This window comes from Delphinapterus leucas, chromosome 13 (assembly GCF_059928025.1).
Source record: "Delphinapterus leucas isolate spDelLeu-1000000601 "Yukka" chromosome 13, BTC_Dleu_Yukka2, whole genome shotgun sequence".
NCBI classification, from domain to species: domain Eukaryota; kingdom Metazoa; phylum Chordata; class Mammalia; order Artiodactyla; family Monodontidae; genus Delphinapterus; species Delphinapterus leucas.
In genome coordinates, this window is record NC_143141.1 from 58,503,865 (window position 1) to 58,531,537 (window position 27,673).

Below are 27,673 nucleotides of genomic sequence, written 5' to 3' on the forward strand. Positions count from 1 at the left end.
CACCCCAGGCCAGGCATCTAGCTGGGTGGGACACAGCCATACCCACCAGCAGGTTGGCTGCTGAGAGCCACCTGAATCTGCAGTCTCCCTGAGACCTGGCCTTGTCCACCAGAGGGCCCAGGACCTGTCCCCACTCACCAGTGGGCCAGCACTAGCCCTGGGACCAGCCTCACCCACCAGTGGGGTTACATGAGCCCTGGGGCCACAGTGGCCCCATAGCCAGCCATGTCAAGACCTGGCCCACCTACCCAGCAGGCCAATACCAGCTCCAGGACACCATGGATCCCACAGCCATCATTGTCAGGAACCAGCCTCACCCACCAGCAGGCTGACACTAGCTCCAGGACCCCCGACCCTACAGCCAGCTAACCTGGGATCCAGCTTGCCAACCAGTGAGCCAGCACTAGCCCAAGCACCCCTGTCCCTCCCACGAGCTCTGTAGCCAGCTGCCTTGTGACATGGCCCTGCTCCACCAGTGGGCTGGCACCAAGACCAGGACTCCCTTGGCCATGCAGCCAGTCATGCCAGGACCCAATCCTGCCCACCAGAGCCTGGCAGCCTCTGCACTAGGCAGGGCCTGACCACCAACTGGACCAGAGGCCAACCACACCTACCAGCACACCCACAGTACCCTCTGACACAACAGAAGGACTCAGGCAGCTCACATAGAGGGAACTCCTAGAGCATATAGCTCTGGTGACCACAAGGGAGTGTGCTGCTGAGCCCCACAGGATGTTTCCTACATAAGACCACTTCTCCAAGACTGGAAAATGCAACCAACCTACCAAATACATAGAAATAAAAACAGTGAATAAGGCAAAATGAGGCAACAGAGGAATATTCTAACAAACATTTAGAGAAGAGTTAACACCTATTTTTCTCAAACTATTCCAAAGCAGAGGAAGGAATGCTTCTGAAATCATTCTATGAGGCCAGCATCATCCTGATACCAAAACCAGGTAAAGATATCACACACAAACACAAATTACAGGCCAATATCACTGAGGAACATAGATGTAAAAATCCTCATCAAAATGAATTCAATAGTATATTAAAAAGATCATACACCATGATCAAGTGGGATTTATTCCAAGGATGCAAAGATGGTTCAGTATTCACAAATCAAACGATACATCACATTAACAAAATGAAGAATAAAAATCATATGATCATCTCAATAGGTACAGAAAAAGGTTTTGTAAAAACTCAAGATCGATTTATGATAAAAACTCTTAACAAAGTGGGTATAGAGGAAATGTACCTCAACATAATAAAGACCATATATGACAAGCCCATAGTGAACATCATACTAAACAGTGAAAAACTGAAAGCATTTGCTCTAAGATCAAGAACAAGACAAGGATGTCCACTCTTGTCACTTTTTTTTTTTTTTTTTTTTTTTTTGCGTTACGCGGGCCTCTCACTGTTGTGGCCTCTCCCGTTGTGGAGCACAGGCTTGGGACACGCAGGCTCAGCAGCCAGGGCTCACGGGCCTAGCTGCTCCATGGCATATGGAATCTTCCCGGACCGGGGCACGAACCCGTGTCCCCTGCATCGGCAGGCGGACTCTCAACCACTCCACAACCAGGGAAGCCCACTTTTTTTTTTTTTTTTTTTTTTTTTTTTTGGCAGTACGCGGGCCTCTCACTGTTGTGGCCTCTCCCATTGCGGAGCACAGGCTCCGGATGCACAGGCTCAGCAGCCATGGCTCACAGGCCCAGCCGCTCCGCGGCATGTGGGATCCTCCCGGACCGGGGCATGAACCCACGTCCCCTGCATCGGCAGGCAGACTTCCAACCACTGCGCCACAAGGGAAGCCCCATCTTGCCACTTTTTATTCAACATAGTATTGGCAGTCCTAGCCATAGCAATCAGATAAGAAAAAGAAATAAAAGGAATCCAAATTGGAAGGGGAGAAGTAAAACGGTCATTGCACATGACATATAAAATCCTAAAGATGCCACAAAAAAACTACTAGAACTCATCAATAAATTCAGTAAAGTGCTCTCCTCTCTTCTTGTGGGTGGAGTTACAATTTCATGGTAACTTATCTTCACTAGCACGGTGAAATGGGAAAGTCTGGGGCCAAATAGACATGTGTTTGAATCCCAGATCAGCCAGTTCTAAGCTTTGTGGTCTTGGGTAATACATTCAGCCTCTTTAGATGGATCTCAGCTTTTTCATCGGCTACACTTACTTCATAGTGTTGTTATGAAGATTAAATAAAATACACATAAATTTTAGTTAAATTTAAACGATTTAAATTTAATTAAATAGCATATACAAATTACCTACCAGTGGCAATAGGCTCCTCCTGTAAAGGTTGGTTAGGTTCCTCCCCAGCAAAGAGCTTTGCAGAGCAAGGCCTATGTCACTGATAAAAGTTGCTACTGTTAACATTATAATTATAATAATAACAATTACTATCAAGTATTAAGTATCAGGACAATGGGGTCTACTCACTACATTTACAGAACTAAAGGGAACCTCTCAAATTATTCTTCACAAAACAAGAATGATCTGCTTAAAGGTAATTCCTCCATCCTCAGTTATCCCAAGAGGCAACTGGAAAGCTCTCTCACTAAATAAGAATTACTAGTTTTAATAAATATTAGTACTAAAACCAATAAATATTAGTTCTCTTTCATAGTAAAAACTGGCAAGAAGCGGCAATTCATAATATCTACCATCATATACTTCTTGCTTCTATTTCCTCTATTTCCACTTTAAAAATATATTTGTTTAATTTGAATAAGACCATGAGGACAAGGACTCTTAGTTCTTTCAAGTTCTACTTAATTATAGTACTTTTACTTGAATCATAATTGATCATTTGTTAGTCCTTAATTAGTAACTCAGCTTTAAATCGGGGGAAATGATCTCAATATAGGGAGCACCACAAGTTGTATAGGTTCTAGTCACTGATGTTAGTCATGTCCTTATCTACTCCTTATAACCAAGAATGAAAAATTGTGGAACTAAATCTTCAACAGAAGTGAATTTGATTTGTTGGACTATTTTAACAAGAGTAGTAGTCATCTTTGGTTACTTGCTAAATATAAAAAAGTATAGTCTTATAGAAGGGGAAACAAAATAGAAGTAAAACCTACTCTCTGAAATTTACACTTGTAACTAAGGCAAACTTTACCAAGCAAAGTCATAATCGAATACATGAAATATTTTGTTAGCTATCTTGGACAAATATCTTCATATTTTCTAGGAATGAGAGATTTTTTGTACACAGTTCATCACACAGAGTCACAGAATATGCATACCCTGATTTTCTGATATGGAGCCTTCCTAATGAACACTTTATTATTGTAGGGGAGGAATAATATCTTTCTCCTCTACCCTTTTAAGTTCTCGACTGAGACCCCTGTAACAAATGGCATATTAACAAGAAAAAAGCATACAAATTCATATAATGTAAGTTTTATCATGAAAGCCTTCATAAGGGAATGAGAACCCGAAGAAACGGGTTTTTATGCTAAGTTTGCTGAAGAATGGAAAGATATAATAGGACAAACGGTATGAGGTAAGTGTAGGAAACTGGAGAAACTTAGCAAGGCTAATATTTATTCAGAGCCCTCTCTGTGTCCCTTTGTCTTCAGAGATAAAGATGCTCCTTTCCTCCTGGTATGGGGAGGGCATAAATCTCTCACAAGAGGGTTTTATGACCTGCTTCAGGGAAGGTCAGAACATCCTTACTGCATGTGCCATTTCTCAAATTCCTTCAGCTTAAAATGTTCAATATGCCAAGGTGCCATATTTTGGGGTAACATGTCCTGAACCCCATCATTACCATTATGAGTTCTCTTCATAGAAGTACCTATGTTATTTGAGTCTACGAACGCTTTGTCACAAAAAGTAGTGGATTTGCTTTGGGGGGTGTTTATAATTTCCAACCAGGGTCAGCAAACTTTTGTCCCAGGTCAAATCCAGCCCAATACATGTTTCTGTAAATGAAGTTTTATTTGAATACATCCACTTGCGCTTGTTTATATCTGTGGCTCCTTGCCACAATAGAAGAGTTGAGAGACAGAGACCATTTGGTCCTCAAAGCCTAAAATATTTACTCTCTGGCCCTTTACAGACAAAGTTTGTCAACCTAGACCTACAGAATAAAGAGCAATAACTAAATATGTTAAGGGATTATTATTTTTAAGAAGTTATCACTCTGGGCTTCCCTGGTGGCGCAGTGGTTAAGTATCCGTCTGCCAATGCAGGGACACAGGTTCGAGCCCTGGTCTGGGAAGATCCCACATGCCACGGAGCAACTAAGCCCGTGCGCCACAACTACTGAGCTCTAGAGACTGCGCCACAACTACTGAGCATGTGTGCCACAACTACTGAAGCCCGCACTCCTACAGCCCGTGCTTCACAACAAGAGAAGCCACCGCAATGAGAAGCCTGCGCACCGCAACAAGGAGTAGCCCCCGCTCGCCACAACTAGAGAAAGCCTGCGCGCAGCAACAAAGACCCAACGCAGCCAAAAATAAAATAGAAAAAGTTATCACTCCAAAAGCCTCTAAGGATGCAACCCTAAGCCTATATACCTTTGTACCAGAAAGGCAATAGTCTTGCTTAAAAAAGTAGAATTCTACTTTCCTAAGCTTGAGGAAACACCAAAATGAAAGTCAAAATTAAAATGGAGGCACTCTACTCCTTATACGTAGTAAATGAAATTGTTTTTGGTTTGGGGAATGTTGCATTAGTGAGGATGCCATGCAAAAGAGAGAGTTCTAAAAGGTTACAAAACTGTGGCTCTTGAGGAAATCAACTATGGGCATCTTCTATAGCTGGATTTCAATAAAAATTTTAATTACTCTTACAAAATTTTAACTTTATGTTTTATTAGTAAGCCTTCCTGAATGCTGGGAGAGGGTAGCAGATGGGAATTATATAATAAAGCGGACTTGATCAATTTATATCCATCAACATCATATAATTCAGTCCATTTAAATAGATTACTTAGCAAAATTTCCTGATCATCCAACCCCATCAGCCCAGCAGCTGCTCAAGAAAACCATTAAGTAATTAATCAAATAAAAAATACATTCATATATACAGATAACTACTAAATAAATACATAAATAGTAAATCCCTGGTGTTACTTACCCTAAGCAGGTCACATAGATGAGCGCATGTGAAAAGTAACTCGGTATAAAATTTGGACTATTCTTCTCTTGTGAATTTTATCTCAAGTTCATATCTTTGGAAATATGTTAAAGTGAAAATTATTAAATATAAAACAGATCTGAAAGAATATTATAGCAAATACCCATAAACCCAAATTTACATTAACACATTCTTATTCTTTTTATTATATTTTTCTTTTAGTCAGATTCATGACATATAAAATACATACTTAACCACTCTTAGGTGTATGATTGGATGAGTTTTGACAAATGTCTAGTTATGTAACCACCACCACAATCATGGTATGGAACAGTTCCATAGCCCCCAAAATTCCCTCATGTCCCTCCCACCAGCCCCTGGCAACAACTCATCTGCTGTCACTAAATTTTGCCTTTTCTCAAATTGCAGATAAATGAAATCATACAGTATGATGTTTTTTGTGTCTGTCTTCTTTCACTTAATGCTTCTGAGATTCACCCATGTTGTTGCATGAATTAGTAGTTTGTTCCTTTTATTGCTAATTAGCATTCATTGTATGGATGCGGTTTATCGTTGCACCAATGATGAACTTTTGAGGTGTTTCCAGTTTGGGACCATAATAAAGCTTTTATGAACATTCATGTAGATTTTTGTGTGGACATGTTTTCATTTCTCTTGGGTATATACTGAGGAGTGGAATTGCTGGGTCATAAGGTTAGTATAATATTTAAGTTTATAAGAACTTGTCAAACTGTCTTCTGAAACAGTTGGACTTTTACCTACCCATGAGCAATATGTGAGTGTTCCACTTACTCCACATTCTCGCTGACTTTTGGCAATGCCAGTCTTTGTAACTATAGTCATTCTAGTGAGTTGTAGCAGTATTACAATTTGCACTTCCTTAATGACTAGTAACTTGGAGCATTGGTGCTTATGTGCTATTTGTATGTTTTCCTTGGTAAAATCCTCAATTTTTCAATATTTACGTATTTAAAAAATATATTATAAACACCACTCCTTAATCAGAGATGTTTTGCCTTAGGCTTGCCTTTCCATTTTCTTAACAGTGTCTCTCTGTGGAAGAGCAGAAGTTATTCTTATCTGAGCTTTGCCTAACCCAAGTTCCTCCAATGTTTTCATCTAGAAATTTTAGTTTTAGTTCTCACAGTTAAGTCTGTGATTCAAGTTAATTTTTGTGTGACATAAGGGGATAAAAGTTGATTTTAAAAAATATATAGGTATGTGCTTATTCCAGAACTATTTGTGGAAGAGACTTTCTTTTCTCCAATCAAATTACTGTCAGCTTTGTGAAAAATCAAGTGACCATATAGGTGTTACATAGTTACAGTGTCTAGTTTTGGACTCTCTATTGTGTTCCACAGATTATATATATATATACACACACATATGTATATGTGCATATTTATATATATATATATATATACACAGATTCCAAAAGCACATTATCTTAATTACTGTAGCTTTAGAGTAATTCTTGCAAATCAGGCATTATAAATCCTCCAATTTAATCCTTTATCAAAGTTGTTTTGACTATTTGAGATCCAATTGCATTTAGATATAAATTTTAGAATCAGCTTGTTAAATTCTACCCAAAAAATGGCTAAGCGTTTTGATTAGGGTTTCATTTAATCTATAAATCAATTTGGCTTTGACATCTTAACCATATTAAAACTTTCATCCAATAATGTGGTATCTCTCCGTTTATTTAGGTCTTCTCTCAAAATGGTTTGTAGTTTTCTGCGTTCAGGTCTTGCACATACTTCATGAAATTTATCTCCAAGTATTTCATGGTTTTTGATGCTATGGCATTATTTTTTCATTTCAATTTTCAATTGTCTGTTCCTAGTATATACAGAAATATATTTTGGAACATTGGCATTGTATCCTGTGACCTTGCTAAGCTTGAGTTGTAGTATCTTACTTATAGCTTATCATTTTCTACTTACATCTTCTGCAAATAGTTTTATGTATCTTTCTTTCCAATTTGTATGTTTTGTCTTGTTTTTTTTTTAGTCTTGTTGCACTGGCTAAAACCTCCAGTCAGTATTGAATACAAGTGGTGAGATCAGACGTTCTTGCCTTGTTTGGTGTATTAGAGGGAAAGTATTTAGTCTTTTACCATTAACTATGGTATTAGGTTTAGGTATTACATAGTTACCCTCTATCAGGCTGAGTAAGTTCCCTTTTATTTGTAGGTTGCTGACAATTTCTACCAGGAATGGGTCTTGAATTTTGTCAAATGCTTTTTCTGAATGTAATGAGATATGGTTTTTCTTTTTTCACTCCCAGGGTGGAATTACACTGATTAACTTTCAAATGTTTCCTCTACGGTATCAATTTCATGGGCATAAAATATTTCATAGTATTCCTTTTTTTTTAATGTCTGTAGGACCCATGCTGGTATCTCCCCTTTTGTTTCCTTTTCAAAAATTCTTTATTGGAGTATAGTTGATTTCCCCTTTCATTTCTGATATTGATAATTTCTGTTTTTGTTTTTTTTCCTGATCAGTCTGGTTAGAAGTTTATCAATTTCATCAATATTTTCAAAGAGCCAGCTTCTGATTTTTCTTTTTTGTTTCCTATTTCACTGATTTCTGTTCTTATTCTTCTTTTCTTGCACTTGTAGTTACTTAATTTGGAAAGTAAAAGTTAATTAGCTAGAGACCCTACATTCTTTCTAATACGTGTTTCAAGCTATAAATTTCCCTCTAAATACTGTCTTAGCTGTAGCCCACAAATTTTGATATGTTATGATTTTCATTTTAATTCTAGCCAAGATATTTTCTAATTTCCCTTACAATTTATTTTTAGGCATATTGATTATTTAAGTGTGTTGTTCTTATTTTTCTTTTATTGATGTCTAGGATAATTCCATTGTGGTCAGAAAATACATGTCTTGTATGATTTCAATGCCCCTTAAGTTTAGTGAGACTTGTAAGAAGCAGGTGTACCTTTTCCTTGCTCACTTTCCTCTTCTGCTGGTTGGATACAGATAGCAAGGCCCTGGGTGATGATATAGCCACAAGATGGAAAAAGTCTTAGACTTGAATCACTACATGGAAGAAAGAAGCCACTTACCTGGAACACTCAACTTGGTCTATACATGAGCAAGGAATAACCTATTTTTTGAACCATTACAGGTTTGGTTCTGTTTGTTGTATCAGTTTAGCTTACCCTGATTAAAATGCTGCCTATTTTTTGAAGGCTCCCCTCTACCTCCCACTTCCCTGAGTTTTTCACAAAACACATAATCTATATTTCAGTTCATACTATCTAAAGCATACCCATCACATCTACTCAATATTTTCATGTCTTCCATTAACAAACAAAACCTTCACATAAATAAAAATAAATATATAGGAAGTTTACTGCACCAGCCAAGTTTCTTTTTTTAAAATAAATTTTTATTGAAGTATAGCATGTACACAGAACTGTGTGCCAAGAAATATACTACCTATATATACATTATATATAATTCATATATCTGCAGAAATTTATAAAGCTGTCTACAACTGGGGCATTTTCTTCCATTCCAATATCTTCTTTCTTACTTGCTATTTTTGGGGCCCTAGTAATCAAAAAAGTCAAGAAAAACAAGTGAAAAAAAAGGCGCCAGAGTGTATCACAGAGAGGCTCTTCCAAGAAGTCTGAACTCAAGGCTAGAAAGCCAAAGTTGGTCCTTTACAATCACCTATATGTTCCTCAGTTCCTCTGCCACACTCCTACAGTGCTACCTTTTCCCATTTTTTTTAATGGAAAGAGGATATAATATAGGTAGGGAAGAATGTAAAGAGAGAAGCTACATCATCTCCTTTCCTAGAATAAATACCAGGCTCCAGCGCTGCTGCTGGCCCATGTGGCATCCTTGATAAATTTTTTTTAAAAACTCTCTAAAAAGGACTCCTTTCTCAAGTCACCCTACTTCCCACCTGACAGATATTTGTTGTAATATAACTATATTAATTTTATTCGTAAGAACACCTTCCTGTCACTTGCTAGAAAGTTGTATAGAAGAGCACCCAATGTCTGTGATGTGAATAGCATCTTCTGGACGTGGCACTGTTCTTTTCTGTCCAGTCCACATGCTACACTTGGCCTCAGGCTGTAGGCCAAGTTTGTAGATTTAATTTTTTTTTTAAATGCATCAGGGTTATTTTTTTAAATACTTTTTAAATTGAAGAATCATATACATACAGAATTAAAAGGGAGATGTACCTAAAAGAAGTAAAACAACAAAACAAAAACAAGAGCCACGAGTTTACACAGGAAGAAATGTAACAAGTTCAGAATCTCAAAAACACATGATACAAGAAACACCATAAGTAAAAATAAACACCTAAATTTGCATGGGACTACAGGAATGGGGTCAAAGTGAAAATTCCAAATAAGTTGAATTACACACAAGTGATAGGGCCAATAAGAACTCGATTTCCTATTTTATGCTAATGGAAAACAAGGAAACGATACTGAAAATCTGGGAATATTTCTGGGTGGCCCACTGTAGTTATACAGAAGTGTGGAGTGGGTGTTGGCCACAATATCAGAAAGGGTAAATGCCGTTCCAAGTTTTGGAAGAGGTAAAAAATGGGGACAACTTCTAGGGCCAGGAAAGGCCCTAGAATAGATCCTTATGTATAATGATAATGTTTTTTAAGCCTTTTGGAAGAGAACATTGTTCACTATGTACCAACAGGTTTGACTTAACTTCATGAACTTTTGGGGGCAGTTACTTGACTAACATTTGGGAAATGCAGGACTTCAGCAAGGAACGTAAGATCCCATGATATTCTTATAGACAAACTTGGAGAGAAACTGGCTGATAGATGAATCAGTAAATTGCTGAAATTCTTACCTAATGGGTGCTGATTAATAGATTGGGCAATTTGTATCACATCAAAGAGAAGTTTCTCAGGCCACTGTCCTCAGACTTGTTTCATTCAATATTGAGTGTTTACCTATCAAACTTCGGAGTGACCAAAAAGAATAAGATAGCATATAATCTTAGATGAATCCAAAAACATTTCAAAAGGTTAATAAATCTAACACAAGAAAACTTAGAATAAATGAAGGTCCTGCAAAGCAGGTTAAACAAAACACCAACTGCACAAGTGTAGGATGGGGAAAGACTATTAACATCAGTAAAAATAATTAACCTCAGAGACTGAAACAGTTTCATGTGGGTGTCAGAAAAGCTAGTTCAGTATTTGAGTGTTAAATAGAAAAACAGAAGAGCATTAACTAGAACAAAAGACAAGAGTTCTACTACCTATAAATGTTCAATTCTGGGTTGTATACTTTAAGATACAGAAAACTAGAGCCTTTGCAGAATTGGGGTTTGAATGGTAAAGGCAATTGAAGCCACAATGTATCAGTGAAGTAACTGGTGACAGAAAAGAGAAGATACTGGGAGTCATCATAACAGCCATGGTTAAATGCTTGGCCCCAAGGGGTTCATAAGACAAATGATAGGAAGAAACAGAACCAACCAGGACAGGCAGAGCTGCCCCCAAAATGGAGGTAGATTCTGGTCCCCGGAGAATTGGATCAGCGGCCCATTTGGTATTCAGGGATTTTCCAGCTTTGAGATTTCATAAATATGTATTTAAAGATCTGTCCAGTTATAAAATTACTCTCTTCGAAGAATACACAAATGACAATTCTTCAGAACTACTGTTAAAACTTTTGAGGATGTAAAACTACAAAACATTCAGAGTTTGTTTTATGGGCCACAATTTCCCTCTCAAATTGACAAACATTTGTGAGTGTGTTGCTTTCTGATAGTGAAATTTTCCCAAGTGTTAAAGCAGCCAGCATTGACGTGTAAACTTTTGATTGTGAAAGACATTTGACTAGGCTACTGTATACGCTGTTATACTATAATAGGGAATATTGTCTTAACTGCCAGATTCATGTGTGTCCCACCCTGAAAAAGCCAAGAGCCCTAAAAAATATTATATAAATATATACAAACATGGGTTCTTAGAAGTGAACTGCTTCCTTTTCAAAGATAATTTTACACAGCCAATCTTCCAGCTGTATTTAACTTATGGCTTTATTTATATAATTTAGATTACCCATAACTATTTGAAAATATGTGGCATGAACCTAATTCTAACTGATTTCAACTTGTCTTAAAGGTATGTCTTGGTACACTACACAAAAGCTCTAGGCATAACTACTGCATAGCTGGGATTCCCTTAAGACCATTTCAACATTCATTCTCAGAGATCACACAAAACATGAATAAATCCATGTAATACATGAAAGAAATTTGCTGTTCCACATAACTATATCCTAGAATCATCAGAGATTTAAAAAGGAAACTTTTTCATGATTTACCCTAAAAGAAATTATTTACTGTCTGTCAACATTTTTTCTATATTATCTCCTAGAATATTTACATCAATTTTCTTTGGAAAAGCAAGAATTAACCTTGGCATACCATTCTGCATAAGGACCGAACCTGTTCTTTTTGTTCTTATACTTTTTCGTACCTTTCAATCTCAGAGTGGAAATAAAATCTCTCAGAAAGGGAATGTACATAGTTACTGTTCAGTCAGTCAATTACTACTCCCTGATTATACCAAGAAGTTATGAAATAAAAATATATTGGAAGAAAAACAGTTCATTCATAACACAATAAGAAATATAAAATAAGTAAATTAGCAAATGGAATTGTAATAAAAGGTACAAAAGGGGAGCTTACCTAGATGATGTATTGTTGTCCAAAAGGACTCTCTTTTGGCCACTGGAAAAAGCATCTATGAGAAAATACTTGAGCCAATTCCTTGACTGATCAAGAAATTCACTACCTTCTATATTCCTAAAGGCAGGTCTTTGGAGTCATCAAAGTTAAGCTAAAAAGTGTCTAATTTAGGGGGGTTATTAAGATTTGTATTCATGTAGAATAAGCCACTTACAAATCTATTTCCCTTTACATTAACTATAAACACTGTACCTCATATTTCAGATGAGATCTGGGCGTCATAAAATCAGAGTCACAAGATGCTCTTACATAAACATTTAGAAATCCAGTAACTTCTGATTTAAATGGTGCTTTTAGAAGGGAAACAATAATGACTTTTATTAAAGCCTGCCCTTAACCGTGAAAGTCCCTGGAATAAAAGCAAAAGTACTGCCAAGAAGCCACAGGTAATTAACACGTGGACAGAGCAAAATACGATTTTGAAGGGTGCAGCGATGTTCTTCTCTGCCTCCATTAATGAATGGGCTGTAAGATTAAAGGTTAATAGCAGTATAAATACTATAATTACATAATGTTGGGTTCGTTTGTCTTTCATGTTTACAAAAAACCTTTTTGTTCCTGTAATTTTAAGGCCTTGTAAGGTCTGCCAGCCACTGCCTTTCTTGTCACCATAGTTCTCAACAGGTTTACAAGTGGATGTGCCCAAGACTGCCATCTGGTGGAAATGATAGAAATTGAAATGGTTTTTGTAAGTGATTAAGTCAGCTGTCTATTAAGAAGGTATGAATTAAAAATATATTCTAAGAACCTTTTAAACATTTTTTTAGATTCCATATATATCTGTCAGCATACGGTATTTGTTTCTCTCTTTCTGACTTACTTCACTCTGTATGACAGTGGCAGGGACATATATACACTACCAAATGTAAAATAGCTAGCTAGTGGGAAGCAGCCGCATAGCACAGGGAGATCAGCTTGGTTCTGTGTGTCCACCTAAAGGGGTGGGACAGGGAGGGTGGGAGGGAGATGCAAGAGGGAGGAAATATGGGGATGTATGTATATGTATAGCTGATTCACTTTGTTGTACAGCAGAAACTAACACACCATTGTAAAGCAATTATACTCCAATAAAAATGTTTTAAAAATATATACATATATGGGAATAAAAATAGTTCATTCATAACACAATAAGAAATATAAGATAAGGAATTAACTTAAGAAATGTGTAAGCAGCCATATAGCACAGGGAGATCAGCTCGGTGCTTTGTGACGACCTAGAGGGGTGGATTAGGGAGGGTGGGAGGGAGGGAGACGCAAGAGGGAAGAGATATGGGAACATATATGTATAACTGATTCACTTTGTTATAAAGCAGAAACTAACACACCATTGTAAAGAAATTATACCCCAATAAAGATGTTAAAAAAAAAAAAGAAATGTGTAGAATATATGGAGAAAATGATAAAACTTTACTGGGGGCATTAAAAAACACTTGTATAAATAGAAAGATGTAGCATTTTTCTGGAATGGAACTCATCTCTGCTAAAGACCCCCAAATTAATCTACCCATATAACAACTCAAAATTAACAGGATTTTTATTTGGCAGGGAAATCTTGGCCAAATTATTCAAAAGTTCATCTGGAAGAATAAACATTCAATTTTTGTTTAAGTAGATTAATAAGGGAGCACTCTCCCTACCAGATAAAATGTAAAATAAAACTATGATAATTAAGATGACATACTGATACACAGTACAAAATAATGAAACAGAATGTCCATAAAAATACAAGTATATACAAGAATATATAGTAAAAGAGCACTTTCAAATAAGTAAAACAAAAAAGACTGGCTTATGGCCATCATCAAAAAATCTACAAACAATAAATGCTGGAGATGGTGTGGAGAAAAGGGAACCCTCTTGCACTGTTGGTGGGAATGTAAATTGATACAGCCACTATGGAAAACAGTATGGAGGTTCCTTAAAAAACTAAAAACAGAACTACCACACGACCCAGCAATCTCACTACTGGGCATATACCCTGAAAAAACCATAATTCAAAGAGTCATGTACCACAATGTTCATTGCAGCTCTATTACAATAGCCAGGACATGGAAGCAACCTAAGTGTCCATCGACAGATGAATGGATAAAGATGTGGCACATATATACAATGGAATATTACTCATCCATAAAAGAAACGCAATTGAGTTATTTGTAGTGAGGTGGATGGACCTAGAGACTGTCATACAGAGTGAAGGAAGTCAGAAACAGAAAAACAAATACCGTATGCTAACACATATATGTGGAATCTAAAAACAAAAAACAAAAAAAAGGTTCAGAAGAACCTAGGGGAAGGACAGGAATAAAGACACAGATGTAGAGAACGGACTTGAGGACACGGGGAGGGGGAAGGGTAAGCTGGGACGAAGTGAGAGAGTGGCATGGACATATATACAACACTACCAAATGTAAAATAGCTAGTGGTAAGCAGCCACACAGCACAGGGAGATCATCTCGGTGCTTTGTGTCCACCTAGAGGGGTGGGATAGGGAGGGTGGGAGGGAGATGCAAGAGGGAGGAGATATGGGGATATATGTATATGTATAGCTAATTCACTTTGTTATACAGCAGAAACTAACACACCATTGTAAAGGAATTATACTCCAATAAAGATGTTAAAAAAAAAAAGTCATGAGGATGTAATGTACAGGAGGGTGAATATGGTTAATAATACTGTATTGCCTATTTGAAAGTTGCAAAGAGTAAATTTTAAAAGTCCTTATTGTTAGAAAAAATTGTAATTATATATGCAGACAGATGTTAGCTAGAGTTATTTTGGTGATCATTTTGCAATATATACAAATATTGAATCGTTATGTTGTACACCTAAAACTAATATAATGTTATATGTCAATCATACCTCAATAAAAAAACTGTAAAAACTAAAAAAAAAAAAAGAGACAATGGGAAAACAAACAAACAAAAAAGACTGGTTTATGTATTAGCTACTGAGGGAGTAATGGAAAATATTACATTAGGTTTTTGCACTATAGTAATACTCCAAGTAAGTTCTATTTGTATTATATATTTACAAAAAGGTCAAAATCGTAAAATATATGTAAATACTTACTCAGAATGTGAAAAGGCTAAGTATACAACTGAAGGTTCAAACTGTTAATGATACAATTCTAGCACTATTCAATGTAAAAATCAAGAGACACTTCTCAAAACTCATCAAATTGAACATCTTTGCAGTTTACTTCATGTAAATTTTCCTTCAATTTTTTTTAAAAAGTAAAACAAAAAATACACCCCACTCTATTCTTAAAACAGCATATGGAGAATAAAATATAATTATTTTTGACCAAGGAGAACTATCCAGTACTCTTCAGATGACAGCATCTTAGCTCTCTCTAGTGACTCTCCAATCATAGTGATTAGAAAGCCTTTATTCTGCCTACAGGAAAAGCTGGCATAGGAACAAAAAGTTATTGTGTAAGAAAAAGCACAGACACAGAGTAGCATGATATAAGATTTTCTGGGGAAAAATCCTGTCATTGAGCTTGTAGCTTTTCAGGAATTAGGAGGTTTCAGTATCAGTTAGATGTGTTTTGTTTGGTCCCATCCATGCCTTGACATCCTTATTTAAACAAACACACACACAAACAAACAAACAGTATTGAAAGGCAACTGGTGAACTCAGGAAAATAATTTGTGACATATGTAACAATAATGGCTAATTTCCTAAATACATAAAGAGCTCTCACAAATCAATAAAAAATGATCCATGTGTTAACAGAAAATAAGCAACTTATGTGAACAAGCTTTGATAAAAGACATACAATTACCAAAAAAATGAGAAAAAATTTCAATCTCACTAGTAATCAAATAATTGAGAATTAAATCAAGAAAATCACAAATAACAATATTTTACCCACAAGATTGGCAATGTGCAATACTGGCAAGAAAGCATAAAACATGAGCATCATTGTTGTATACTGTTGGGATTATAAATTGGTGCCTGCTTCCTGGAAGGCAACCCAGAACAACTGAATTCATTTAGTTTCTGTATTTTACTTTTTAGTTCAAAATTTTATTAAAAATTCAAACATACAGAAAATTACATAAAAGAATGTAAGACACCCTTACTTACTACTCAGATATAACAGATGTTAACATTTTTATAACTTTATTTTTGAGGGAGGAGAAAATAAAACTCTCACACTTCCCAATGCTTCTGAAGTAACTACTGTCCTAAATTAATGTGTATTTTTCCCATGCATGTTTTATACATATTATGTGTCTATAAATTATGTACCATACTTCATCAACTTTAAGATTTCATTATTTTACGCACCATTCCTTTATGTATAACTAAGAAAAAATGCTGCCAATTAAACCATGAAACAATGCTTTAATAACACTTAGGATTATTTTATACTTATTGTAACAGAGGTTTTTAAGACTTAGACTTTGACAAAACCTAATTATGAAATTAAAATATGAAGTTATGACAAGTTGGTGCAACTATGCCATGACAGCTGCCTAGCCAATGGCAATTGTAAGATGCCATTGACTTAAGACACTTCTCAATTTCAAAGATACTAAAATATTAAAAAAAAAAGTTCACTTAGAAATATATTTTGGAGATTTAAGCTTTTCCATAAATGACATCCTTTTGGAACTTGCTATTTCCCTCAGCATTACGTTTTCAAACTATAAGAAGATGGCTCACCGCCTAAGGAAGCAAATTCAGTAGCAACTAGCCACTTCTAGAGCACAGGATTCTCTTCTTATACCAGCCTTTCCCTCATTTCTCTAAGTGCCGCAAAAAAAAAAATTGATCTATGCTAAAGAGGACTAGTAGGGAGAGTCATTCCTCTGTGGTAATGTCTGCCTTTAAACAGGAAAACTGTCTAGAGACAGTCACTTCAAAGGCCCAAGAATTAACATATTTATCAGTTGGGGCTAAGGTGATACAAGTGAGGCACTTGCCTTGAAGACAAAATATAAGGGGTGCCTAAATTCGGTAATCAAGATAAATATTTTAATGCCAACAGTAACAAGAATCAAAATGAATGCAAAAACCATGACGCATGAAATATCAAAAAATTTAAAGTGACAATTATTACTTAATTTTCCTTTTGCCTTAAGCTCCAACAGAGCATGCCAGGGCACTTTTACTGGTCCAACCTTATTGGACGAAGGAAGGAGGTCAGAGTGATGCATGTGATACCAGTCTACAGTTTAAAATGTAAATATGCGGGACTTCCCTGGTGGTGCAGTGGTTAAGAATCCACCTGCCAATGCAGGGGACATGGGTTCGATCCATGGTCTGGGAAGATCCCGCATGCCGTGGAGCAACTAAGCCCGTGCGCCACAACTACCGAAGCCCGTGTGCCTAGAGCCCGTGCTCCACAAGAGAAGCCACCACAATGAGAAGCCCACACACCGCAACGAAGAGTAAGCCCCCGCTCACCACAACTAGAGAAAGCCCACACGCAGCAATGAAGACCCAATGCAGCCAAAAATAAAAAGATAAAATGTAAATATGCAACAGGAACACACAAAGTAATTTTCAGAGGTAAGGTGAGCAGTTTTCAGTATTAGATCCCCAAAACGGATGCAGGCTACTAAGAATTAGAGAATGTAGATTATTGATTGTATTATTAAAAGTAACTAGGTTTACATAAGATGAAGACAATGCATGCCTGCCAGGTATCAGCATTTATGAGGCTACAGTAATTAAAATGGTATCACATTTGCATAGGATTAGACAAAAAGACAATAGAACTGAACTTAGAAACTAGAAATGGATCATATACGTATGGGAAATTGGTATTGGACAGGGCTGGCATGGTATTGGCACAATTAACCTGTTTGCAAAAAAAAAAAAAGGATTCTTTATTTCATACCATATACAACAGTAAGTTCAGGATGAAATAAAAATCTAAATATATGTGCTTGGGAGGTGGGAAGAAGACTTTAAAACTCCTGAAAGAAAACAGAGAATACAGAACTTGAGATGACAATGACTTCTTAAGACAATAACACAAACCATAAAGAAAAAGATGGATAAATAACAAAAAACTCCATACACAAAGTAAAAGAATAAAGACTGGGTTTTGCAAAACATGTAACAAAGAACTAGTATCCTCACTACACACGCAAAAAACTACAAATAAATGAGAAAAAAACAACCCCAAAGAAAAATGGGTAAAAGCCATGTGCATTCAATTCAGAGGAAACTCAAATGGCCAGCACATACAGGAAAAGATGTCTGCCTCACATGTAATTGTAAAATGCAAATTAGATGTTATTTCACATACAACTGACTGGCAAATTTAAAGCCTAACAATATTTGCTGAGTGTTACTGAGGATAGGGAGGGACAGAGGAACAGAAATTTCATACATTTCTAGTGAAAGTATGTTAGTACACCTTTGGTATAATGCATTTGCAATATTAACTTGAAGATATGCATACTCTATATCCCAGTAATTTGATTTCTAGGCAAATACTAGAGAAACACTAGTACACGTGCTCAAGGGACATATGCCAGGATGCCCACTGCATTCGTTTTTTAAATATTAAAAAGTTGTAAATAATCTAAATCTCTCTCAATGCGGGAATGGATAAACACATTGTGGTGCGGTCACACAAAGGAATACTACACCAGCTTATTTATTTTTTGAACCATTAGCTTGTTTTATGGAAGAGTGGGATGTAGAGGTACTAATGTGAGCAGATAAATTCAAATCTGACGTTGGGAAAGACACCCTTTCCTCCCCCATAATACTCCCTGAAAAATCAAAGCTAACCAAACGTGGTATGTGGCTGTGTAGCTGACTCTTGCTCCAACCCAACACCCCCTTCCCCACCTTTATAAATATAGTTGAATAACAATACTTCGGTAGATCACCAAATCAAAGCCTGTAAATATTGTTCACAGCTCAAACACTGTTCTTATCGAGTTTCCTTTCTTGTAAAAGAGTAATGTCTTGTTTCCTTTGCCTAAGTCACGTATACACTCTCTGAGCCTACTGATTTTCAAACTTTCCAAAGAACCTTTATTCAAATGAAATCTTAGGTGGAATTCCAACAAATAACAGAAAAAAAGCAGAACCACTCTGGAGAACCGGTACCCTAGAACTTCCTCTAGTAATCATAGCATTTTAGGGAGAGATTAAACTACACGAAAATTCTCAAGACTATTAGCTTATTTTTGACTATACATAATTTAAAAATGTGAACTCTTCATGAAAAGCTTTGTAGACTCCAAAAGAAACTATAACAAATCCACTGACTTTCTATTCAGGAGTATATTTCAATAGCATCAAAGTGCTACAATAATTATAACCAGTCTTATCTAAGACTAATTTTTCTAAATAAATTTATTTAATTTTGGCTGTGTTGGGTCTTCGTTGCTGCGCGTGGGCTTTCCCTAGTTGCAGCGAGTGGGGGCTACTCTTCGTTGCGGAGCACGGGCTCTAGGTGCGCAGGCTTCGGTGGGCTCAGCAGTTGTGGCTCACAGGCTGTAGAGCGCAGGCTCCATAGCTGTGGCTCACAGGCTTAGTTGCTCTGCGGCATGTGGGATCTTCCCGGACCAGGGCTCGAACCCGTGTCCCCTGCATTGGCAGGCGGATTCTTAACCACTGCGCCACGAGGGAAGTCCCTCTAAGACTAGCTTTAATAACAAATATTAAATATAAATATCTACAAGCTTTATACTATATCAATTTACTTATAAGATGCTTATTCATAGGCAAAACCTCATGAAAATAAACTTCATGGTCTTTTAAATCATGTTACTGTGGAACATTGTCAAAATAAATTGCACTTCATGTCTTCAAGACTTAGAAATGAAGCAAAACCACCTCTTCATGAGTGCACAGGTGAAAATAAGCATAAACAACCCAGGAAAGGGAAAGAAGCTATCAGACCCATATATCTGAGTAATTCTTGGATTGCACTGGTGTTCTTCACCTCATATACATGCCCAAGTATTTTAACTGCAGGTGGATATTATATGGGAAGAGTAAGAATACATTTGGCATACAATCACTAAAGATGAATATTGCCAATATTACAGAGTAGGGATTTTAGTCAAGGTGGGAAAAAATCCCAAACCTTTTTCTTCTACCTATGTATAATAAGTTATGGTTCTTTTGTGCTCCACTGGAGCTGTGGATACTAAGAGATAAAAGAAATAACTAATCTCTTAACACCAAGATCATGCACCCCCTCACTCCTGAATTAGAAGAGCACAGTTACCAGTTATGCCTGAGTGGGAAACAATGTACATAGTTAAGAGAAATGTTTGCCAGATAGAATAAAACAAACAGAAAATAAGTGAGAGGACTTCCCTGGTGGTGCAGTGGATAAGAATCCGCCTGCCAACGCAGGGGACACGGGTTCGAACCCTGGTCCGGGAAGATCCCACATGCCGTGGAGCAACTAAGCCCGTGTGCCACAACTACTGAGCCTGCGCTCTAGAGCCTACAAGCCACAACTACTGAGCCCGTGTGCCTAGAGCCCGTGCTCCACAACAAGAGAAGCCACTGCAATGAGAAGCCTGCGCACCACAACGAAGAGTAGCTCCCGCTTGCTGCAACAAGAGAAAGCCTGCCCGCAGCAACGAAGACCTGACACAGCCAATAATTAATTAATTAATTAATTTTAAAAAAGAAAATAAGGGAGAGAAGATACCATTGCCAGGAAAGCCAGCAAGAAGCGAGAATCAGTAGTGATGCGGCCTGAAAAGCAACTTACTCTGTATTAGTAGCTACACTGTTTTACTTCCAATTACAATGTAACATCCATAAGTCACCAGAACAATGGGCAAAAATAAACGCTTATCATTTTCATTAAGGTTTACAGAATAATCCCCAAAGTTGAATAGAAAAAAAAAAATCTTACACAGCAATTGAGCATAAAAAAATGACAATGCATGGGAATTCCCTGGCAGTCCAGTGGTTAGGACTTGGTGCTTTCACTGCCGTGGGCCCAGGTTCAATCCCTGGTCAGGGAACTGAGATCTCGTAAACCACATGGTGTGGCCATAAAAAACAAAAACAAAACGACAATGCAAATTGTTATAATGTGAACCTAATAATTTATTTGCAAAAGCAAGTAACTCTCAGGATTGCTTTGAAATAAATTCTAGTCTTAATGATTACACTAGCTTTTGACTATCTTACAGATTTTACGCACATTGTGCATTGTTTTTTTGTTTTCTTTTGCGGTACGCGGGCCTCTCACTGCTGTGGCCTCTCCCGTTGCAGAGCACAGGCTCCGATGCCCAGGCTCAGCGGCCATGGCTCACGGGCCCACATATGGGACCCTCCCGGACCAGGGCACAAACCCGTGTCCTCTGCATCGGCAGGTGGACTCTCAACCACTGCGCTACCAGGGAAGCCCTGTGCATTGTTTTAATATGTGAAAATCACATGGTATTTTTTCAATAATACTATTTAGCTACCCAAAACAGAATGTGTCCTAAAATCTTTATCAAATGCTTTCCCTTATCAAACCAGACTAATTTCAAAATACAAATAAAGGCAATTTGCAAGAAGAAATATAAATACGAGATGTCATTTAAAAATGCAATCTAAATTCAGGAGAAGGATAAGATTTGGCTAGCAAAAGAAATTCAGTGGACATCTTCAGGTTAACTTCAATGACTGAAGCTGAATAAAAACTCAGTTTAACTCAAAACATAAATTGCTTGACAGACCATGAAAAGACAAGACCCGACTGAATCCTACACATCTGAGAATAAACCTGGCTTAGGGAGAAAAGAGAGTTGCAGTCATTCTTCGCTATCCAAACACACTTAAAACCAAAAAGTCAAGTAACAAGTATCTTAAGTAAATATTATAATTACCATGCCTCATAACTGGGCAAGAAATGTGTAACAGAAATTGAGTGCTTTTTCTTTTTTGTCCGCCCTAACCAGGGATCAAACCCATGCCCCCTGAAGTGGAAGTGCAGAGTCCTAACCACTGGACCCCCAGGAAATTCCCAAGAGTGCTTTTAAAAAAAAACACTTCCATGGTAACTTTCCCCAACCTTGTTGAATGTTCAGAAAATTTTTAAATCTAACAACAAAAAAAATTCAGCATAAAACCCTGACCCACTTAATCACCATTAAAAAAGAAAAGTCCTGTCTTTATCTGGCCCACCTGAAATGACATCTCAGTCATAGTAAAATGATTTTATTTAAAATATGAATTTAAAAATTCAATACTGAAGTGAGACCTTCTCAAAGAAATAACACAAATCTACAATAATTGAAGACCTCTTAAAAGATTTAAATAATTCAAATATATGCCATACAAAAATCAAACTCTACTGTTAAACAATCTTAAGTCATGAATTTTCCAAGTTGAAACCCATCATAGGAATTTTCTGGGAGAAAAAAAACCCAACATAATATTAAAGCCTCCACCTTGTTTATCTTGCTAAGTATCAGTGTAACAGTAAAGATATAAACACTACCTCTCTCCCCCAAGTAAATTTTATGTCAGATCTGTATGTCTTAAGATTCACTTACTATGACATTAATATTTGGAATAAATGACATTGTCAAGCTGTCCAAAAGGATGAGGCAGCAACTCTGAAGGTCTGGGGGTCCCAGAGAACCTTTCAAGGAGGTCCAAGAAATCAAAACTATTTTAATAATACTAACACTTATTCTTTTTCAAAGTACTGACATTTGCACTGACTGTGCAAAAGAAATGGTGGGCAAAACTATAGGCACCCCAGCATGAACCAAAAAAGTAGCATCAAACTAGTCAATTTCAGTTAACAATGTTCTTTAGCAGTAAAAATTTCATTACACCTCTACCCTTGAGTACACATCTTTTTAATATCCTATATGATGAAATGAGAAGTACTGGCTATACAGCATGCTGAAGTGTGATGGCTGCCTCTTATGTGATTATTTGAGATGTGTGCTGAACTAGTAGCCACTTTTCATGAAAACTGTTTTTACTTGAAAGAATGACGCAGACTATGGTTGTTCAGCAGACATTTTCTCTGAAATGAAGATAGCCCTGTCACTTAAGGAAAACAACTGACAATATTTGTTGCCAATGATAAAATTTCCCCTTTCAAATGAAAGTTAGAATTTTGAAAAATCTGTATCCATCACTGTGAGCTTGACAGCTTTCTAATACTTAAAAGATTGTTCTGATGAGATCAGTTATATTAACATTATAAACATAGCATAATAAGATGTCAATGTTCTAAAGAACTGCATAATTCAATGAACCGGTATTTTCCAAATGACCAATGCATGATATTATAAAATCATGCAAAAGTCAAAGATCTACTATTCACACTGCAAGACAGATCAAATGGATTTTAATGTAACAGAGAACAAAACTGATAAAGTTTCAGATTTCACACTGCAACTAACCTTCAAGAAACTACCCATTCCGAAGTTTTGATAATGTATCAAAGAGGAATATCCACAATTACCTGAAGCTATTAAAATACTCTCAATACATATTTGTGTGAGGCCAGATTTCTTCATATACTTCGAACACAGTGCCACACTGCAACAAATTGAATGCAGAAGCAGATAGGAGAATCCAGTACAACATTAAAGGATTTACAAAAATGAAAACCAGTGCAACTTTTCACACTAAATTGTTTACAAAATAATTATTTTCATAAAACAATGCTATTTATGTTAACAGGTAATGTAAAATTTATTGGTTTTAACTTCTAATACAATAAATATCAACAGATATAACCCACAAAAGCAAAAGTTCTTTGGGATCTTGAATTTTTAGAAATATAAATGGGTCCTGATACCAAAATGGTTGAGAACAGCTAGACTAGGGAATTCAGGTTAATAAGTATTGAATATGGGTTTTTCTTTTGCTAACTCACACATTATTTATATTTCCAGGGCCACCAAACCCCCTAAGAAAGATTTTTTTAAGTAGTATAAAAAATGTTTTTGGAGTGGATAAGGGGTTACTTAGTATTGTCCTTTAGAGTTTGGTTAATTCTTACTTAGAATTATAATTCACCTACATGGTTTTGTATGAAAATTTTCACAATAAATATTCTAACTATATAAAATGTTTAAAATAACATTCAAAACTGGACTTTTATTTTTAAATATCATATGAAATAGTAATATGTCACACTGTTTTTATCAATTCTTTATTTAGGTAACAAGTTGGTTATGTTCACTGCATTGTATGAAACATCACAATATCATACTGGAAAGGTACTATCAGTACAGGGTTGGATCAGAGTGGACAGTTTGAACAACAAACCATTTTGCATTCTTCATTCCCTAGCTTTTAACAACCCCCCAAACCCAGTCAAGGGACAAACAGCTTTTAACATTATCATGTAAAGCACTTCAACTTACAAGGCTAAAATCTAAAGAATAAATAAAATATGTTGTGGCAATAATTCCTTTTTAGACCAAAAATCAGGTGCACAATAAATCAAATGATCAAGAAAGCTGTATTCAAATGTGTGGCTCTCCAGAAACAGCTTCAGGAAAATGTTACAGAAAATACCATGAATTCCATTTCACACAGGACCAGATGATGACTCATTTTAACTACACACAAGGGCAATTACATCCTGCTGAAACACAATTTAAACAGATAGAAAATGTTTACAAAGCATCCACAACATGTAAACCATGTACAAATGGATACATTCATTGCTTCTCCTACCCCAATAGCTTCTTTTAGATAAATATTTCACTCTTCATGTTCAGCATTAACTGGATACATGCAAAACTCAAAAGAATTCAAGGATTCAAGGTTATTGTAAAAATAGAATTAAACTAATAATCTTCAAGTACCTTATGTGACAGCCACTCCGTACCGTGCCCAATGTTATAAAATGAAAGGTTACTGAACCCATGAAAATATCTCTGTAATATTTCCTTAGATCTAAAATAGATAATTTTAAATGTATTTATAGTCATTTCAGTGATATTCTGAGCTTTTAAAATAACGTAAACAATTAAAAATTATACCAAATTACACAAAACTTGTTGTATCTTAAAAGCTGAAAAATTAAAACTATAGAAACCCACATGTAAAACAAAAATCACAATTTACATTATAAAGGCAAATCTCGTTTAAAAAAATTTGCAGCAGTGAGATGTCAAAGCAAATTATAAATAGCCATAAATTAATCCATTTGGTTTCAAGAGGTTTTTCTACTGAGAGTTGAAGGATGTGGTAGGTACATGCATAAAATTTGTAAAGGTTTATAATATTATTGCCAAATACACTTTATCTTGAAGCAGGCAACATTACAATTTGGACATTATTGGAGAACCCAGTTTGGTAATACAGGTAAAATTGGAAAAAAATTAAATAACAATTAATAATAAATATAAATCCTATAGTAAATTGCTCAAATGAAATTTTAAGTCACAGAGCTGCAAAAGGCTTCCAACTTGGTGAACTGAAAAAAGGAACATCTCATACAATTCTTTACTCTTACATGCTTATATGTTGTGTGTCTTGTTTAAAAAAAAACAAAAAAACACATAATGTATCTTCAGAGTACAGCTAACTATATTCCCATGCACCTCAGGCATATTCGTTATTTGTGGTGAAATAACTCCATTGGTTTCTAGGGTCAAAAGTTCAATATAGATGTAACCAGTATGCCTGAGGTTGGCAAAAAATACTGTAGTACAGGCAATGCTACAAGTGGCAATTACCAGAAAACACAAATATGAACAAATGATGGGAAATGCTAATGATTTTCTGCTCATATCACAAAACGCTGGGAATCCACAAGAATATTTTTTCCCTTGTACTGAAGAAAATTGTGATTAAAAGTTTTTTTCCCCCAATTTTCAGAATCAAAAGCATTTTAGAAGGCTTATAAGGCTACCATGGGTCTTCTAGATCTCCAGCACCCTACAGGAAGAGAAAAGGAAGAATATTATTATTATTTACCTACACCACTTCCAGGTTGGATTGAACTTCAAAAGAAAACAAAATTAGATGAACAAGTTACCTTCCTTTCTTTGTTTGAAAAGGTAATTTTTACATAGAGGTGTGTGTACTGTTTATTGTGTGTATACACACATGGATCTATCTAACATAGACAGATAACTGGTTGGGTTTTTTCTCCCCTTTCCACCAAATGCCTTCCTCTTTCTCAAACCACTTAAAAATATTCTGGCATTGGAAAAATAGATCAAAAAAACAGCAGCTACATCCGAAGATTCCAAAGTTTCAACTTATGGTACCTTAAGCAACTTTAGACACATGATAAATATAAAACATGAAAAAGATAAGTTAAAATGTTCTACATACACAAAATAATTGTTTTTAAAAATACTCTCCCATGTGACTGAGTCATCTGTATTTTAAAAATTCATTTTAGCAAAAGCCAAACTCATATGTGCCACTATTTAAAATATCTTATAATTCTTGCATTTATATCTGATGAATACTTATAGCAAAACTCACAGTCTTACAATCTTTAAAAAGCTCATCACGGCAATTTTCTGACATGTCTACATGTGTCCATACTGTGTCCAAAGATTAATATTTTGTATCACAAAAAGGGGATAAAAAACAGAATAGATTTACTTTGAGTAAGCAAGACTTCTCAAAAATCTTTTCCTTTTAATTAATGAAAACCGCACCTAGCCAAAGTTTTCTAAATTTTATATACATACAAATGAAATTCAAATGAGTATTTTTCCAATATACCAAACCTGGTTGTTTTCAAAAAATTAATTTAAAAATAAGTACAACATGCATAGGTTATTCCACATCACATGCTTTATTTGGACTTAAACACTTATAATTTCATTCTAAACACTTGGTTGACATACATTTTGATGTATGTAGTTAGGCTATACAGAATATACAAACCAAAGCTGTATGAATAATACATAGGTTTTTCAAAAATTATGTCTCATAAAGAATACAGAGAAAGGAAAAATAACCACACATCCAGTACCTCAGAACTACTAAAAAATAAAACTACAGAGATGTAAAATATAAACAAGTCAAAGAACACACAAATTATCATCCTTGAAAAAAGAAATTACAGGCCAGCATCTGCCATTCTTTGAAGAACTAAAATTACTAAAGAAAACATAAATTTATTACAAAGCTAACTATGAGTGTACTAATACGTGAAGCAGTATAATTCTACATTAACAAGTTCTTCCACATCGTAAAGTAATCTTGCTAATTGGTAATCTCTAATCCTATCGAGTATGAATTTAACTACTGACTTTAATAACTGGTAGCCTCATTTCTGGCATACAATATGAAATGACATATAATTTTATTAAATTCAAAGTACTCTAAATAGCCAATTTTAAACTATCTGATAAAGATGTATGCAAAGGCCTTCTTAAAAAACAAGGCTATATGACTATAATAAAACTAGTTTACCAAGATTCAAATAACAAAACGGTTATATAAATGCATACATTATACTTCCTAAGTAAAAACCATCAAATCAAAGATCACAAAAATATTACCACAAAGTAAAGTCATAGTTTTTCACCACTCATCTTTGTCCCTGCATCTTCAGTACAGCTGTCTAATTCAGCAAGATCACTTTTTGATTCGGTATGGCTTTCCTGCATTGTCACTGGGTTTCCAGCATCACTGTTCGAAGAAGTAGCTGTAGCAGCTTGTTCAGCAGGGTTTTCTTCTCCCTCTACTTTAGCTAGCCTGTAACTAGTCAGCATCTCCTCCAGAAGTTGTCGGTAGTTTCCCCTATGATTAATTCTCATTTGCCTGAGAGCTTCCACCAATTTCCCCTGTGATCCACTTTCCTCTGCTTCATCGGAGGCCTTT

The 27,673-nt window shown here is 36.0% G+C and overlaps 2 protein-coding genes across 5 annotated transcripts in view; both read right to left on the reverse strand.

Moving 5' to 3' along the window:
- SLC3A1 (solute carrier family 3 member 1) overlaps positions 1 to 12,554 on the reverse strand; it is a 62,096-nt gene extending 49,542 nt beyond the window's left edge. Inside the window, exon 1 of the mRNA XM_089922365.1 lies at positions 5,119 to 12,554. The gene's annotated coding sequence lies outside the window, so the exon portion shown is untranslated. The remainder of the gene's footprint in view (positions 1 to 5,118) is intronic.
- Positions 12,555 to 13,154: 600 nt separating this feature from the next.
- Positions 13,155 to 27,673, reverse strand: part of PPM1B (protein phosphatase, Mg2+/Mn2+ dependent 1B) — a 91,428-nt gene continuing 76,909 nt past the window's right edge. For 3 of the 4 annotated variants that reach the window (XM_089922362.1, XM_022573945.3, XM_022573943.3), the window contains one exon: positions 26,617 to 27,669. In XM_089922362.1, the coding sequence (XP_089778488.1) occupies positions 27,364 to 27,669 (306 nt within the window). In that variant the 3' untranslated portion in view covers positions 26,617 to 27,363. Of the gene's footprint in view, positions 25,763 to 26,616; positions 27,670 to 27,673 lie in introns of those variants that run through there. The other variant, XM_022573944.3, reaches the window with a different exon arrangement.